The sequence below is a fragment of the Equus quagga genome, chromosome 3, assembly GCF_021613505.1.
Source record: "Equus quagga isolate Etosha38 chromosome 3, UCLA_HA_Equagga_1.0, whole genome shotgun sequence".
NCBI lineage: Eukaryota > Metazoa > Chordata > Mammalia > Perissodactyla > Equidae > Equus > Equus quagga.
The window spans coordinates 125,426,320-125,440,180 of NC_060269.1; the positions used below are offsets into that span (position 1 = coordinate 125,426,320).

General features: G+C 42.3%; 1 protein-coding gene across 1 annotated transcript in view; it reads left to right on the forward strand.

Moving 5' to 3' along the window:
• RELL1 (RELT like 1) overlaps nt 1-6,678 on the forward strand; it is a 60,907-nt gene extending 54,229 nt beyond the window's left edge. The window contains exon 7 of the mRNA XM_046656980.1: nt 4,645-6,678. Coding sequence (XP_046512936.1) covers nt 4,645-4,650 — 6 coding nt within the window. The 3' untranslated portion in view covers nt 4,651-6,678. The remainder of the gene's footprint in view (nt 1-4,644) is intronic.
• Nucleotides 6,679-13,861: the final 7,183 nt, after the last annotated feature.

Consider the following 13,861-nt stretch of genomic DNA (forward strand, 5'->3'; position numbering starts at 1 on the left):
GCTCCAAGCTCTCTGAGGGTTTGGACTGTGTCTTCTCACCTTTTGATGTGCCCTCAGGTGGTGCTTTGTACATAGTTGGCCCTCAGTCAATCCTTAACAGGTGTGATCATAGCTTAGTCATCTGGTCACTAAAATTGACTTCTGCAGATTAGCTGAATTCTGGTTCCAAACTATTACAAAATAAGTTAAAAAATGATTCTGTAATTCAAAAATATTGTAGTGCAGATTGAGTTCCTGAGATTTTTTAAATTAATATCTCTGGCTTTAACTGACTCTGTCATATCTGTTTCCTCCTCCATTTCTTTGATGTGGTTTTTGGCCTCAGCTGACTTTGTAGTGTTTGCAGGGTTTGCCCTTTGGAAGGGAAGGTAATTCTTGGAGTTCGTATCAGTTCACAAACCTTGGTGCTGGGTTTTACCTCATGGCTTAAACCTTTATATGTGCATTAATCAACTGGGCATCTTGTAAGAAAGCCGAGTCCTAGGCTCCAACCCCATAGGGTCTGATTTAGTAGGTCATAAGTGCAACCCAGGGCATCAGCAGTGTTTAATAATCTTCGAGCCAATTCTAGAGCAGGGGCAACTGATCATCCTAAGAAACACTGACTTAGAGACTGCATGGATTAGCCGAGATTAGCATGGATCTGTTCTGCTTTCTAAACATACATGGGGCCTTTATTAAAATAGGAAGGTATTAATATTAAATTTATAAAATTTAACACACTATTTAGACCTGAGCAACATTTAAAAGACTACAAACACCAAGTGCCTTCTGATATCTTCCTATGAATCTACATCCGCCAAGATGTGCAGGTAGTCCTGTTTCAAGACCATAGTGTCACCTTTTCAGTGACTAGCACCTGTGAGCACATACCCACAGAGTGTTGACTAGAACCTGGTACAAGATAATCCTCTAAGAAGTCTGAGTCCTGCGGGATCACAGATTACTGGATCTGTGGATCTGAAGGATCTGAAGGATCACCTACGTGTAACTCCAGGACTCAAGTATGAGTATACTATCGAAATGTTAACTCTGTTTCTATAAACAGCTTTCCCCATTTATTTTATTTAAAAGTGTTCTAGAAAATTCTTAATCCAGCTAAGTGATTCTGTAGCCTTGTATCTATACAATTTCATATAGGTGCACTTTTGATCTTCTCAGGGACGGGGCCCCTTTTAGAGTATAGGTTTTTAGGATCATTTAATTGTTCCTGTGTAGCTGCAAGGACTTCCCCAGGGAGTGGCCCTGCCAGCGTTTCCAGTTTCTGCATTTCCTTTCTGTTGCCCCCACACAGGTGAGGAGCCTAGAAGTGAGGGAACCAGAAGATCTCAGTGATGTCATCCATGTCTGCGTGGTGAATGGTGTGCCAGTGCAGCGTGGGGAGGGCTGTGTGGGCTTCCACGTCTGACGGCCTGGGGTGGAATTGCTGCTTTTAACATTAATAATTGCATGGCCTTGGGCAAGTTATTGAACCTGTAAGCCTGTTTCCTCCTATGAAAATGGGAATCATCATTGACTCATTCGATCATTGGAAAGATTGAGATAATGAATCTAGAGTGCTTAGTGCGGCAGTGCCTGGCAAAGAGAAAGCATTCTGTAGATGTCAATTACTGTTGTTATTAATCAGATAGTCTTTTTCTTCCTTAACACACTGTGCTTTGAGGTCTTAATGTTCACTGTCCGTGAATCTATTTAGGTTGCTAGTGTCTTAAAACATGTTTCTAGTTTTTAAAGGGACCCAATCCTTTTTTCTAGAGAATCTTTTTTAACAAGGGACATATACGTTCTCATTAAAGATACAGTGTGGCTTCTGTGGAACCGTAACATAATAATGGAATTATGGCTTTGTCTTTATAATTAGAATTGGGTAGTAAGCGATAAACTCTAAAGAAAAAGATGACCTCTTCTTTCTTTACAGATGAATCTTTTCTGAGGTTCTTAATTTCTCTCCATCAGTCTGTTTTATGAGGGAAATGGTCACACTTGGGATTTCTGAATCGTCTTTTCAGTGTAAGGAAATTTTCCTTAATTTCTTCCAGCTTGAGCACTTGCTTGTGTAAGACTGTAATCACCAAATTTTCCCCCAAGAGAGAGAAGTCAGGCTTGTTAAGTCTGGTGGGGTCCCCTGGGCATGGGAACTGAGAGTAATGGGTGGGTGGAGCGTCTTCTTTCCCTCCCGTTCACTGCTGTCAGCCTTTCCTAGCATCTGCGCCAGCCCACTCATGGTTTCTGACTGCTGTATGACCAGATGGAAGGCATTTTTTAACATTGATGTGCTGTGGTAAAGAAATACTATTTTAAAGTGTGTGTTTGCTTATCAATGTGGATATATTCACAACTGTAGAGTGAAATGAGAAGAATTTTAACATGTGAAAGTGCATCATGGCACAGTCCCAGAAAGGCCACACGGTTGGAAATTTACAAGCCTTCGAGCGTGCGGTGTCTTCTTTCCCCTAGACTGTCATTCTGATTAGACAGGTATTTACCTGAAAATTGATCACTGCTGTGCTGGTCAAGTGCTGCCTTGAATAAATGTGTGTTTGTGAAGACAGAGAACCCAGAACTGCAAGTCAGTGCTGGGTCACTTTTAAAAAGTTGAACTTTCCTTTTTTTTTTTGCTTAGTTTCTGGTATTAGTAGGGAGGCCTTTAAGCAGCAGTCTGTATTTTTCACTTCCTCTCTCAAAGATGCTGCGTACGGTGCAGTTTTAATCAGCCTCAGGAGGCAGCTCTTGAAGAAGGCCAGTGTGGTCGTTGAGGGCAGAGAACTGGATGATGGTAATGATGCTAATAGCTCACCGCTGGGCGTGTGCTGACCGCATGGCCCTGTATTAAGCATTGTTCATATATCATCTTATGTGAAACCCTCAACAACCCTTTGAAGGAATGCTACAGAGAGGGCCGAGGTTCAGCAGCTAGTCCTAGGGGTCTGCGTTTGAATCCAGGCCTGCTGCTCCAGACCCCTCCTAGCCCAGCCCTTGCTTGGCCTTGCATGCCCACTCCTTAAAGTGGGTCAAATCTGTGCAAAGAACTCCACATGGAAAGTTGTCCTACACGAGAAAGAAAACTCTTACTGTGATGAAACATTACATGCTAGGCCTGACGTCCCTCGCCCTTGACCTTCTTGTTTTCCTTGATGCAAAAAAGTCTACGTCTAAGGGAGCAGATGATAAAAAGAGGATGTATAAAAATAGTTGAATACCTATTTTCTAGAAAGTGGCCTAGTTTGAAGTTTTACTGAGAAAATTCTCTGTTATATTTTACTTTTTTTCTTTTAGGACCATTTTTCTATTTCTCCACCTCTGGCCTTTCTACTTGTTTCTCTTCTAGCATTTTCCATCTTCATTGGCTCTCAAATGATGTATTTCCGGACCTGATTTTATTCAGCTTTACAGTTCAATCCATAGTTCAGCTGCCCTAGGTTGTAGCAATGCAATGCAGGGAATTACTTCTTCCATTTATAATTAATAACTCCATTCATGCTGTTTAAGGGGACAGTGTTTTTCCTTTTTATCTAAGGGGATAAGGGTCCTTTTCTCAACCCATTTAGTTTGGGAAATCTCTCTCTTTTTCTTTCTTTCTTGCTCTCCATAACCACAATGAGTATTATAAATGACAGAATGACAGAAAAGGATAATATGGATAATATGAGAACACATATCTTATAGGATAAGCTGTAAAATAAGTACAAAGTAATACTTAAATTAAGACATCTCTATTGACTTCTTGCTGTTTCTTCATATTTCTGCAGGTTGACTTCATCTCTGTTTTTGTTTAGCATTTATAGGCAAACACAATTGGCAGACCAGAGGATGATTTGTTCCTTAACCTGTTGTAGGTTGGCCTGCCTGGTGTGGATGTTTCAACGTACACAGGCAGCTCTAGAATTTTAGTCCTGTCCTGGGGTATCCCAGTCTTCAAAAGGGGAAAGTGAAAGGGTACATCATTGTCTGTCACTTAGATGAGACACTTGTAGAGAAAACCCTTTGGAAAGTAGAAACTGTTTTACAAGTTTGTAATGTAAATATAGACGTTGCCAAGGGCCAATTGTTGGAAGAATTTAGAAATACAATACAGAGGCCTGAAGGTACAATGAAGACCTGAGGTTGTTTCATCATCGTGATCTTACCTGCCTAGGGAAATCCCGCCAGGCTGACCTGTGTGCTCAGTAGAGACCCAGAGTTAACTCTCTTTGGTGTGGCTTGGGAAAGATACCTTACCTGAGACCTATAAGGTTCCTGGTGACTGAGTATGTTCACCTGCTGCTCATTACTTGACAGACTGTGGCTGAAGAGTTAACTTGTTCCCAAGAAGTGATAATGACCCAGAAGGGAATGTCCAGCAGTCACCTTAGAAACGTCTGTTAAAACAGGCTGTTACCCCTAGTCTACTGTGGTTCTCAAATTCTATTCTTTCCTGGTTTATAAAACCTTGATAATGAGGTCCATTTGAAATTGTAGTACTTAAATTTCTTTAGACTGAATTCTAGAAGAGATATCTAATGGGGGAAGGAATGTGGTGGGATGGGGTGAGACAAGGTGAGGATGGCTTACAATTCCTCTGTGTTTTCAAATATTCAGGCAGATTAATCTGTGACCTGATGTTTACGTTCTGTAAAGGTTTACCTTTTTTGTTTTCTCTTGCAGGAGTGACTTTATTTGAAGAGTTCTGAGAGACTGAAAATCTAGGAGATCTGAAGTTGCTTAGGGAATATTTTTTTAATCTTTTATACAGTTTTCATCGTGGAGTCTGCAGGCATGTGGATAAAAGCTAAAAGGGAATATGGTTGCTATGCTGGATACAGAATTCAGTTTGCTTTGAGAAAAGTTTTGGTTTAAAAAGTCTGATGAAAAATTTGTCCCATTTTCAGGGAAGAAAAGAGTTCATTTTTTTTATCTTCCCAACCTCCGCCCCTCCAATCCCCCATCCCTGGCCTTGGTGAACACACTGTGGTTTTTCCAGTACGATCAGCACGTACAGTGGAACTATTCCTGTACAGTCTGAGCTGATGCTCGAGGGTGTGCGTGTGCACACACACACGTGTGCACACTTACTTCTGTGCTCCCAGCCTTTACATTCTGTATTGCTACTGATTCTAAGACGATCCTGTTATAGTTTGACTGTTACGAAGGATAGAAGGTGAGTCTTTGGTTGTGAAAGCTCCCTGAAGATAATCTAGTCTAATCCCGAGAAATTCATCCTCCCGGAGGTCATGGAGTCGGATGGAACCAGATGCTAGACTTTGGATTCTGAGACCAAGAATTCAGCGTTGACTTCTGCTACCACCGTGCCACTCCTAGGTCACTCATGAAATATTGTTTTTTTTTAATTTGGGGTAACCAATTCTTATTTAGTCCATTGAATAAAGAGGAAAAATGGTTTAAAATCACTAAAACAAACAAACAAAACCCAAAATTCTTGTTTTGACAACCCCAGGCCAAAACGAAACCAAAAAAACTCACTTCTGGTGCAAGCTGGGCCTGCACCCTCCCCTGACGTGTTTTCTTTGCTGTACTTGCTGCTTTCCATCTTGTAACTAATGTAACTAAAAGATTCTTGGTGGTTACTTTACCCTGCAGGCCTGGAAATTTTCTTTTATCTTTACAGTTAACAAAACCCCTGAAGGAACCCGGAGGCAAAGATAGTCCATGGATGGTAGGTCTGGGCTGGGGGTAGGGATCCAGGTTCAGGGAGATCTTCTGCCTCCGTGTCAGCGTGGGTGTGGGGCCTTGGGTGCTTCTCTCATTTCACAGAGAAAGAAGTCCATTTCTCATTTGACTCCCCAAAGATGATTCCCATAAAAATGTATTTTAAAGTATTTGCTGTAAATACACTCATTCCATTCTGTTTCTGGCATCAAACTAAAAGTGTCTAACCTTTTAAATGGATGGTAGCTTCAATTTCATGTGATTTTTACTGACAACTAATTAAAAGGTGTATGTGTGTCCATATATACACACAGTAGACTAGAGGAAGTCAGTATGGAAATAAGTTTCACTGAGGTCCAGGAAATAGCAATATAGGAATTTTTTGGGTGTGTGTTAGTGTAAATAATGTATGTGTGGTCTAGACTGAGTTTTAGTTAAAAACCAAAAAAAAAGCACTATTTTTTGCTTTAAAAATACTATACCCTCACAACGGTGAGGGAAAAAAATGTAAGATATTCTTCAGCTTTAATTATTTTTTAATTTTATTCAGGTCAGAGCACTTTTTTTATAGCAATACGACAGGCAGGAGAATACTGAAAAATATTTAAAATTGTATTTATACTAAGAGTACGTTTTAAATATTTTCTAATACTTGAGCAGTTTTTGTCTGGCTGGCTCCCAAATATGCCAAAAGTTAAGCATTCAATATTTTCAACACAAACGCTTTGTACTGGTTTATATCGTCTAACGAGAATTCTTAAGTGTTCCCAAAGCACCTGATGTTTACAGGTATTGTGTTTTTCCTCCTTTTTAGAAGGATTGGGGATCCACAACAAACTTCCTATATAAAACACTAATGATGGACTAACTTCTGGTGTAATCAATCAGTTGGCTACCCCCTTGATGTAAAAATTTGTAAAGGAAATTTTTGACCATTTTGAGCGTCAAATGTCTTTTTAACTGTCTGATTTGTACTTTTACGACTTTTGTACTACCAAAGCAGAGTTAAAAATAAAAATGTTAAACACTGTTGTTTTTGGATGATCCAATTGTTCATGCCTTGTGTACTGAAAATGCGATTGCGGTAGTATAATTTACTGAGCTTAATATTACAGTGCCTAATTTCTTAGAAGAGTTACAAACGTGGTAGAGAGTGTTCCTGTATATCCTTCAGCCTATTTCCCCTCATGTTAGCATCTTACATAATCTCAGGACAATGACCAAACCAAGAAGTTGACATTGGTACAGTACTACTAATGAAGGCACAACTTTATTCGAATCTCACCACTTGTCCCACTAATCTCCTTTTTCTGTTCTAGAATCCTCCATTGCATTTAGTTGTTGGGTCTCCTTAGTTTTCTCTGATCTGTGATTGTCCCTCAGTCTTTTTTTCATGATCTTGACACTTTATAGTGGACTGGTCAGTTATTTTGTAGAAAGACCTTCAACTTGTTTGCCCGCTGTTTCTCCTGAGGTTTTGCATTATGAAAATGATGCAGGGAACATGATATTAATATGTATTACTGGTGACATCAACCTCGATCGTCAGTTAAGATGGCGGCCACCATGTTTCTCTTTGGTAAAGTCACTGTTTTCCCTTTGTAATTAATGAGTATTGGAAGGGAGGTACTTGGAGATTAGGCAAACATCTTGTTTCCACTTAAACTTTCACCCATTAATTTGACCATCTATTATTAGTTTCTTAGGGCTCCTGTAACAAATTGCCACAAACTGGGTGCCTTCAAACAACAGAAATTCATCCTTTCATGGTTGAGGAGGCCAGAAGTCTGAAATCAAGGTGTGTGCAGGGTTGGTTCCTTCCGAAGTCCCCGAGGGAGAAGCGCTTCCATTCCTCTCTCCTAGCTTCTCGTGGCTGCTTGCAGCTCTCGGCATTCCTTCCTTTGCCGCAGCTTCGCTTTCTCTGCCTCTGTCTTCACGTGGCCTTCTTCCCTGCACGTGCGTGTGCCCCTGTCTGGTCCTCTTCTCAGGAGGACACCAGTCATCAGAGGTAGGGCCCGCCTTATTCCAGTATGACTTCATCTCAACTTGATTACATCTGCTGAGACCCAGTTTCCAAATAAGGTCACATTCACAGGAACCAGGCGTCAGGACTTCAGCGCATCTTTTTAGGGGACACAGTTCGACCCACCATGCCGTCCACTGGTGGGTCTTGCCCGCAGCGTTACTACTGTGGTAGGGGCTCTTTCTATATGTAAACACGCACACCACGCGCACTACTAACCCGTCCCTTTACACACATTTTTATTTATTTCTATATCTTTAAAACAAAAGCCTGAATTGGGACTGATGCCTCTGACGGCAGTCTAGCTCCACAGGGCTCCTCCTAATCTTCCCGCTTTCCTTATCTGAAACTTTTTCCCTACAGTGAGGAAACCCGGCTCTTATTACCTATGGTGTTTTTACATATTTGCAGCCCTAGCATCCATGTAAGGTAGTTTGAATAGCTACCTCTGCGAAAAACAGACTTCCCATCTGGAGCACAGTGTCTGTGTACAGTTCTTTTTGTTTTTAGCCTTACAGTATCCAGTCAAAACCCAGTTCCCCAAGCTACTTAGGTCAGCGCCTTCGCTCCCCTCCCCTTCAGCCTGGTTATGTGATCCAGTGTGAACACAGAGTCATGTGTCATTGTCTGCATTCCATCTTTCCTTCATTTCCTGGTTAAAATGTTTAAAATGTATATACAGCAAACTTCACTCTTTGTCGTGCCTCATTGGATCTTGATTTTGAATTTTCATTTTTTTTTGCCTTGAAAATGAGATGATTGATAACAGCTTATGCTAAGGAAGTGGAAAAGCTGATTTTGTAATTTTCAGTTCTTGAAAACCAAGAAACCCAGAATGTAAGCCCAGGGAGGATGTTAGAAATTATCCCAAATCCCTCATTTTGTAGTTGAAAGGGGTCACTTGGGTTGACAGGGTTTGTTCTTAATTAACTAACCCTTGGTACCCTCCCTAGCACAAGTGCATGCGGAGTGGGTGGGGCTGAGTCACGGTTTGATTCAGGGCTTTCTCAGCTCGTTAGGGGGCAGTGAGCAGTTGCACATGTGGCACCTATGGCCCTTCTGTTCTGCGTGGAGACAGAATGCCAGCCTTGCAATGCCAGCCTGAACAGTTAGTTCAGCTCCCTCCCAACATGGGCAGGTCCTGGGTGAATTGCCAGGGGGACCGTCCATGGCTTTTGTATGCTCCTGCAGTTCCTTCTCAAATCGATCTTGATATCTAGGCTTCCTCCCTCTACTCTGATATAGCAGAAGGGTGAGGAACCCTCTGTTCCCTCTCATTGAGGCCAGCAGGATGTTGGGGCTTGGAAGTCAGGACCCAAGATTCAGTGCTGGTCGCTGAGGGCTTGGTTTGTGTCAAAGAGGACTGTGTTTTTCATCTGAGGTGCTTGCCGGTTCTCGTATCCTCTGACCCTTTTGTCTGTGGGGCAGGTCGGTTCTACCCAGGGCTTCCTTTGTTCATTCCTGACGTTCCCAGGACTGTTCTTCAAGACTATTCTCAGATCTCCCTCACTGTAGCTCCAAACACCCTGAAGGGACACCTGAGACTTCTTTGTCTCCATCACTTTGTGGCTGCCCAGCCGGTGTCGCTGCCCACCCAGTTCAGCTCATGTCCTGATCTGCCGGTCTCCGCCTTGCACAGAGCTGGCACTTGCCCCCTCTGCTGGCCAAATGTGAGAACTGCAGGGAGCATGGCTGCTTGACTATTTTTTTCGTGATGCTGTGTCTCCAAGGGCCTGGCATAGAAAGTACTCGTTATTGTTTGCTGAATGAGTAAGTAAACAAAAGTCTACCCCTAAACATGAAAATATCATTAGCTATTTTATGAGAGTGAAAATTCAAGTTTGGGTTTTTCCTAACACGTTTTCCGACCCAGCCAGTTTGTTTTATTGTCTTTCTCATCAGAAACTCCAATTTCCTACCTGAGAGCTTGTGTCTCTGCATCCCCGGATGCTGGTAGGAATGGCTGAGTTCCATTTTGGAGGAAACTCCATGCCCTGAATTCTGTCATGGAAGTGGTGTGACTATGAGAAGCAATGTGCCCTTGGAGCTTTGCTGTTGAGCTTGGATCCTGGCTCTGCCACTCATGGCTGTGTGATACTGGAAAAATTACCCTACCTTTCTGAGCCACAATTTCCTCATCTGTAAAATGAGCTACCTCACAGGGTTTTTAAGGGTTAGAAAAATGAATGCAAAGTCCCTGTGGCTGCCACGGTCTCCAGGGCCACCTCGACTGAGGGCACTGCCATTGTAAGTGGCCGTGCTTGCTAACTCGTAAGGGTCTGTGTGCATCTGTCCACCCAAAGCTGATCAACATGGCCTGTGCAGTGGCTCAGCACACGTGGCTTGTCTGAGAGTGGAGCTGAGCCAGTAAGCTTCTTGCTCTAAAGCTGCGCCATGGAGCAGAAGAGGGTCCACGTTTTGAGGTGGTGGAAATACAGGGACAGAAGAAAGATCTGAGGAGGAAGAGGCAGCATGTGGAGGGGCAGGTGGAACTCCACCGGCCCAGCGCCTCTGCCTTCTGGGAATGATGCTCCCTCTTTTGGAGAACTCTTCTCCTCCCTCTTAGAACCCAGCCAGGTGCCCTGCTCCTCTGACTGTAGCTGGACACGACCGAGGTGTGCACATGACCCATCTGTGACCTGGTGCAATGGAGCCCCTCCCGGGAATGTTTGCCACCTGGAGCTGGAGAAAGTGCTTTATTCCTCCAGGGGCTAAAGCTGTAGGCTCAGGAGCTGGCGGAGGCCATGTTCCCTGCCGTGTGGAGGAAGCTGGTCTGAAGGAAGGAGCGGAACACACAGAAGGAAGAGGGGCACTCCTGGTTGCTTTCAAGCACCAGACTCAGTGGTCCCTGAGGCCCAGCTGCCCTTCTGAATTTTATGAACATTCCAAGGACATTCCTCTTTTGTCTTACCTAGTTTGGGTTGAATTTCTATCACTTGCAACAACAACATCAAAACTCTGTGGCCAATGCAATTATTCACAGAAAAGTAGATGAGGAGTTCCAGAGCCACATGGGGAGCGAAGCCCTAGAATCCAGCCAGCCCTACGGCTGAGATTGCCCAGTGCTGCCTCGGATGCACAGCTGGGGGGCCTGGCCACCGTGTGGGATCTGTTCTGAAACGCCTTGCAAACCCTCTCCCCTTTATTGCTTAGGATAACCTTCCTTCCCCCATCTCTCCTTGGTTTGCCACAGGGCTCGTGATTATAGCTTCCAGAAAGGCACAGATGTGGCCTTTGGATGCCTTGGGCCATCTGTGACCTTAAACTCTTTGGACCTCAATCTTCTGACTATGGAGTGAAGATAATATGTGCCTTTTAGGGTGGCCACGAGGATCTTGGGCACGCAACGCACTTACCATAGGGCTGGTAAAGTCAGCGCTCACTCTGTGAGCTGCCCCAGAGCTGCCAAGCTCACATCCTCTTTAGTGAAATAAATGAGAGAATGATGGGAGTTTGGCTATTTGAGAGTTGGTTCTTGATGTTTCCACGACATTCTCATTGAATTCACATTCTAGGGTGGGACCCGGGGGTGGGAGGCAGGGATGAGAGTGTAGAAGGACCTACCATACCCACTGGGCCTGAGATCCCCCTGGCGACAGGTCAAACACCTTAAGTGAGAGAAGGAGTTCCTTGCCCTGAAGTTGAACGGACCCAGATCTACAAGATAAGGGGTATGTTCTCGCTGCTGGTTCAGGCTGTCACTTTATCTTAGCACTCTTCATGATAAGACATGAAGGTAGTACAGCCATCCGAGGGAGTTTAAAAATAACTCCATTTCTTTTTATTTGCAAGTTAATCTAGCTGAGAAACTGGAGATAAAATGTTCTTGGAATCATAACATTATACCCAAATTGCAAAGTTTATGGGTTTACTTATTACAGATGAGTATCTTAATGTGGTCCAAACCAAATCCAAACAAAACAACTCCTCTGAAATAACCAACCAACCCTAACAAACCTCCCAAGGTTTCGGTCTTGCATTCAAAATGCATTTTAGGGGCCGGTCTGCTGGTGTAGTGGTTAAGTTCACGCACTCCACTCCAGTGGCCCAGAGTTCGTGGGTTTGGATCCCAGGCACGGACCTATGTACCACCAGTCAAGCTACACTGTGGTGGCTTCCCACGTAAAATAGAGGAAGATTGGTGACAGATGTCAGCTCAGGGCCAATATTTCTCGCACACACAAAAAAAGCATTTTATTTTATATAAACTTATTTAGGGCAAGGAAGGATAAAAGAAATAGGTCAATTTTAATGCTGTAAATATCACTTAGAACTCAATATGACTTAAAATTGTAACGAAGCATAAATTACTGTGTGTCCTACAATGGTCAAATGATCAAAATAATGAGAATTAAAAAATACTAAATTTTGAAGTGCCTCCAAGATGCATTTTTGCTTTGAGATGATTGTTAATGATGTAAATAGAAAAGGACTCATCTAATTTAGAAATTGTTTAATATTATTAGAAGTGGTTCAGAAAGCTTTGGGAGTCATAGCAGTCAAAATTTAGTTATTATAAAAAAGTATTGAGCCCTACTCATAAAAAGTGGTCCAGTATGAGATGACCTTCACTGGATAATAAAATCACATCTTATATTACTATTTATCTCCAGCTGGGTATGTGCCAAGCACTTTATACTCTGTATCTCATGTAAATCTCATTACAGCTTGAAGGAAGGCATAACCATCACTTCTGCATATAGGTGACAAAACTGAAGAAAGGGATCTCAAGACACATTGTACTGGCTCTTCATGTGGCAAGCTCGTATGGCCCATGGTTCCACCTCATGCTTTGTAGGATAAGAAATTCACGGTCCTATAATCATTGTGAAAACACAAGTATCAGACAGTCTCAGAGATTCTCTTTTTTTTTGGTGAGGAAGATTAGCCATGAGCTAACATCTGTGCCAATCTTCCTCTATTTTTGTATGTGGGATGCCTCCACAGCATGGTTTGATGAGCAGTGTGTACGTCTACACCCAGGATCCGAACCCGTGAACTCCGGGCTGCCAAAGTGGAGTGCGAGAACTTAACCACTGCGTCACCGGGCTGACCCCTCAGAGATTTTCTATAAAATAAAGCCTTGACTAGCTTTTCAAATTCTGTATTAAAATCTTTCTCAGAACCTGAAAAAAACTTTCTGTCCTAATTAACAATATATATAACTTGACCTTTCCAAAATTGAATTGTCTTTATCTGCACACTTTGTTTTAAAGTTCTTTCACCTTTCAATCTCAGAAGTCACTTTACTGTTGTGATTGTTGCATTCCCTGAAATATTGGGGACCAAAGACTTTCTTCTCTTAGAAATTTCACGTTTTGATTCAGCCCTTCTTTTTGTCTGATGGCAATGGGACTGCCTCCACAGAGAGGCTATACTATGTATTTCTTGTTCAATCTGGGTTCAATTGAAATTCTGCCACTGACTGATTATATACTGTGGATGAGTTAGCTTTTTGAGGCTCCATTTTTCCATCTGTGAAATGGGGACAATCATACCTACAACTCATAGAGTCATGATGGACTCAAGTGAAGTGGTGTGTATGCAGATCCCAGACTGTACTCAATGCTCCATCAACAGTTTTTAAAGAACTTAAGCTATATTTGCACCTATCCAAATCCAAAAACCATAACTTGATGGCTCCCAGAAATTAGTACTGAGATTTCTATATCAACAATTGTATTACTTGGCAAATTATTCTGAAATAATGTCTTTGCAGATATGTTTTTCGTTATGAATTTTTTTCCTATAAACTTTTAATTTAAATACTGTAACAGTCCTTGGTTTGTGTCCTGGCTAATGGTTGATGTCATGAAAATCTTAGAGCCTATATTCTTATGGCTTCAAAAATGGGTAATTTAAAACTTTTGATTCCTTTCCAAGCATCAACATTTAGGATAGGAAGAGCACATTGGTTCACGAGAAGAGACCCTCAGCCCTCTTTGGCCTGTGAAATCTTCCTTGTTTATATAAGTATATCAAGGTCTACGTGCGCCATTCCCCAGAGCTTTGGGACTGTTTTGGAGAATGGAAAAGGATGAGTAGGACCTGGAAATGAAATTATTTTTGTGAGATTTTTTTTTATATAAGGTTGGTAACTGATGTCAAGAGAAAATTTTATGGTTTTGTTTTCAAAATAGTAAGATCTCAACTAAACCAATATTCTAATCAGCCTGTACCTCAACTGTCTGC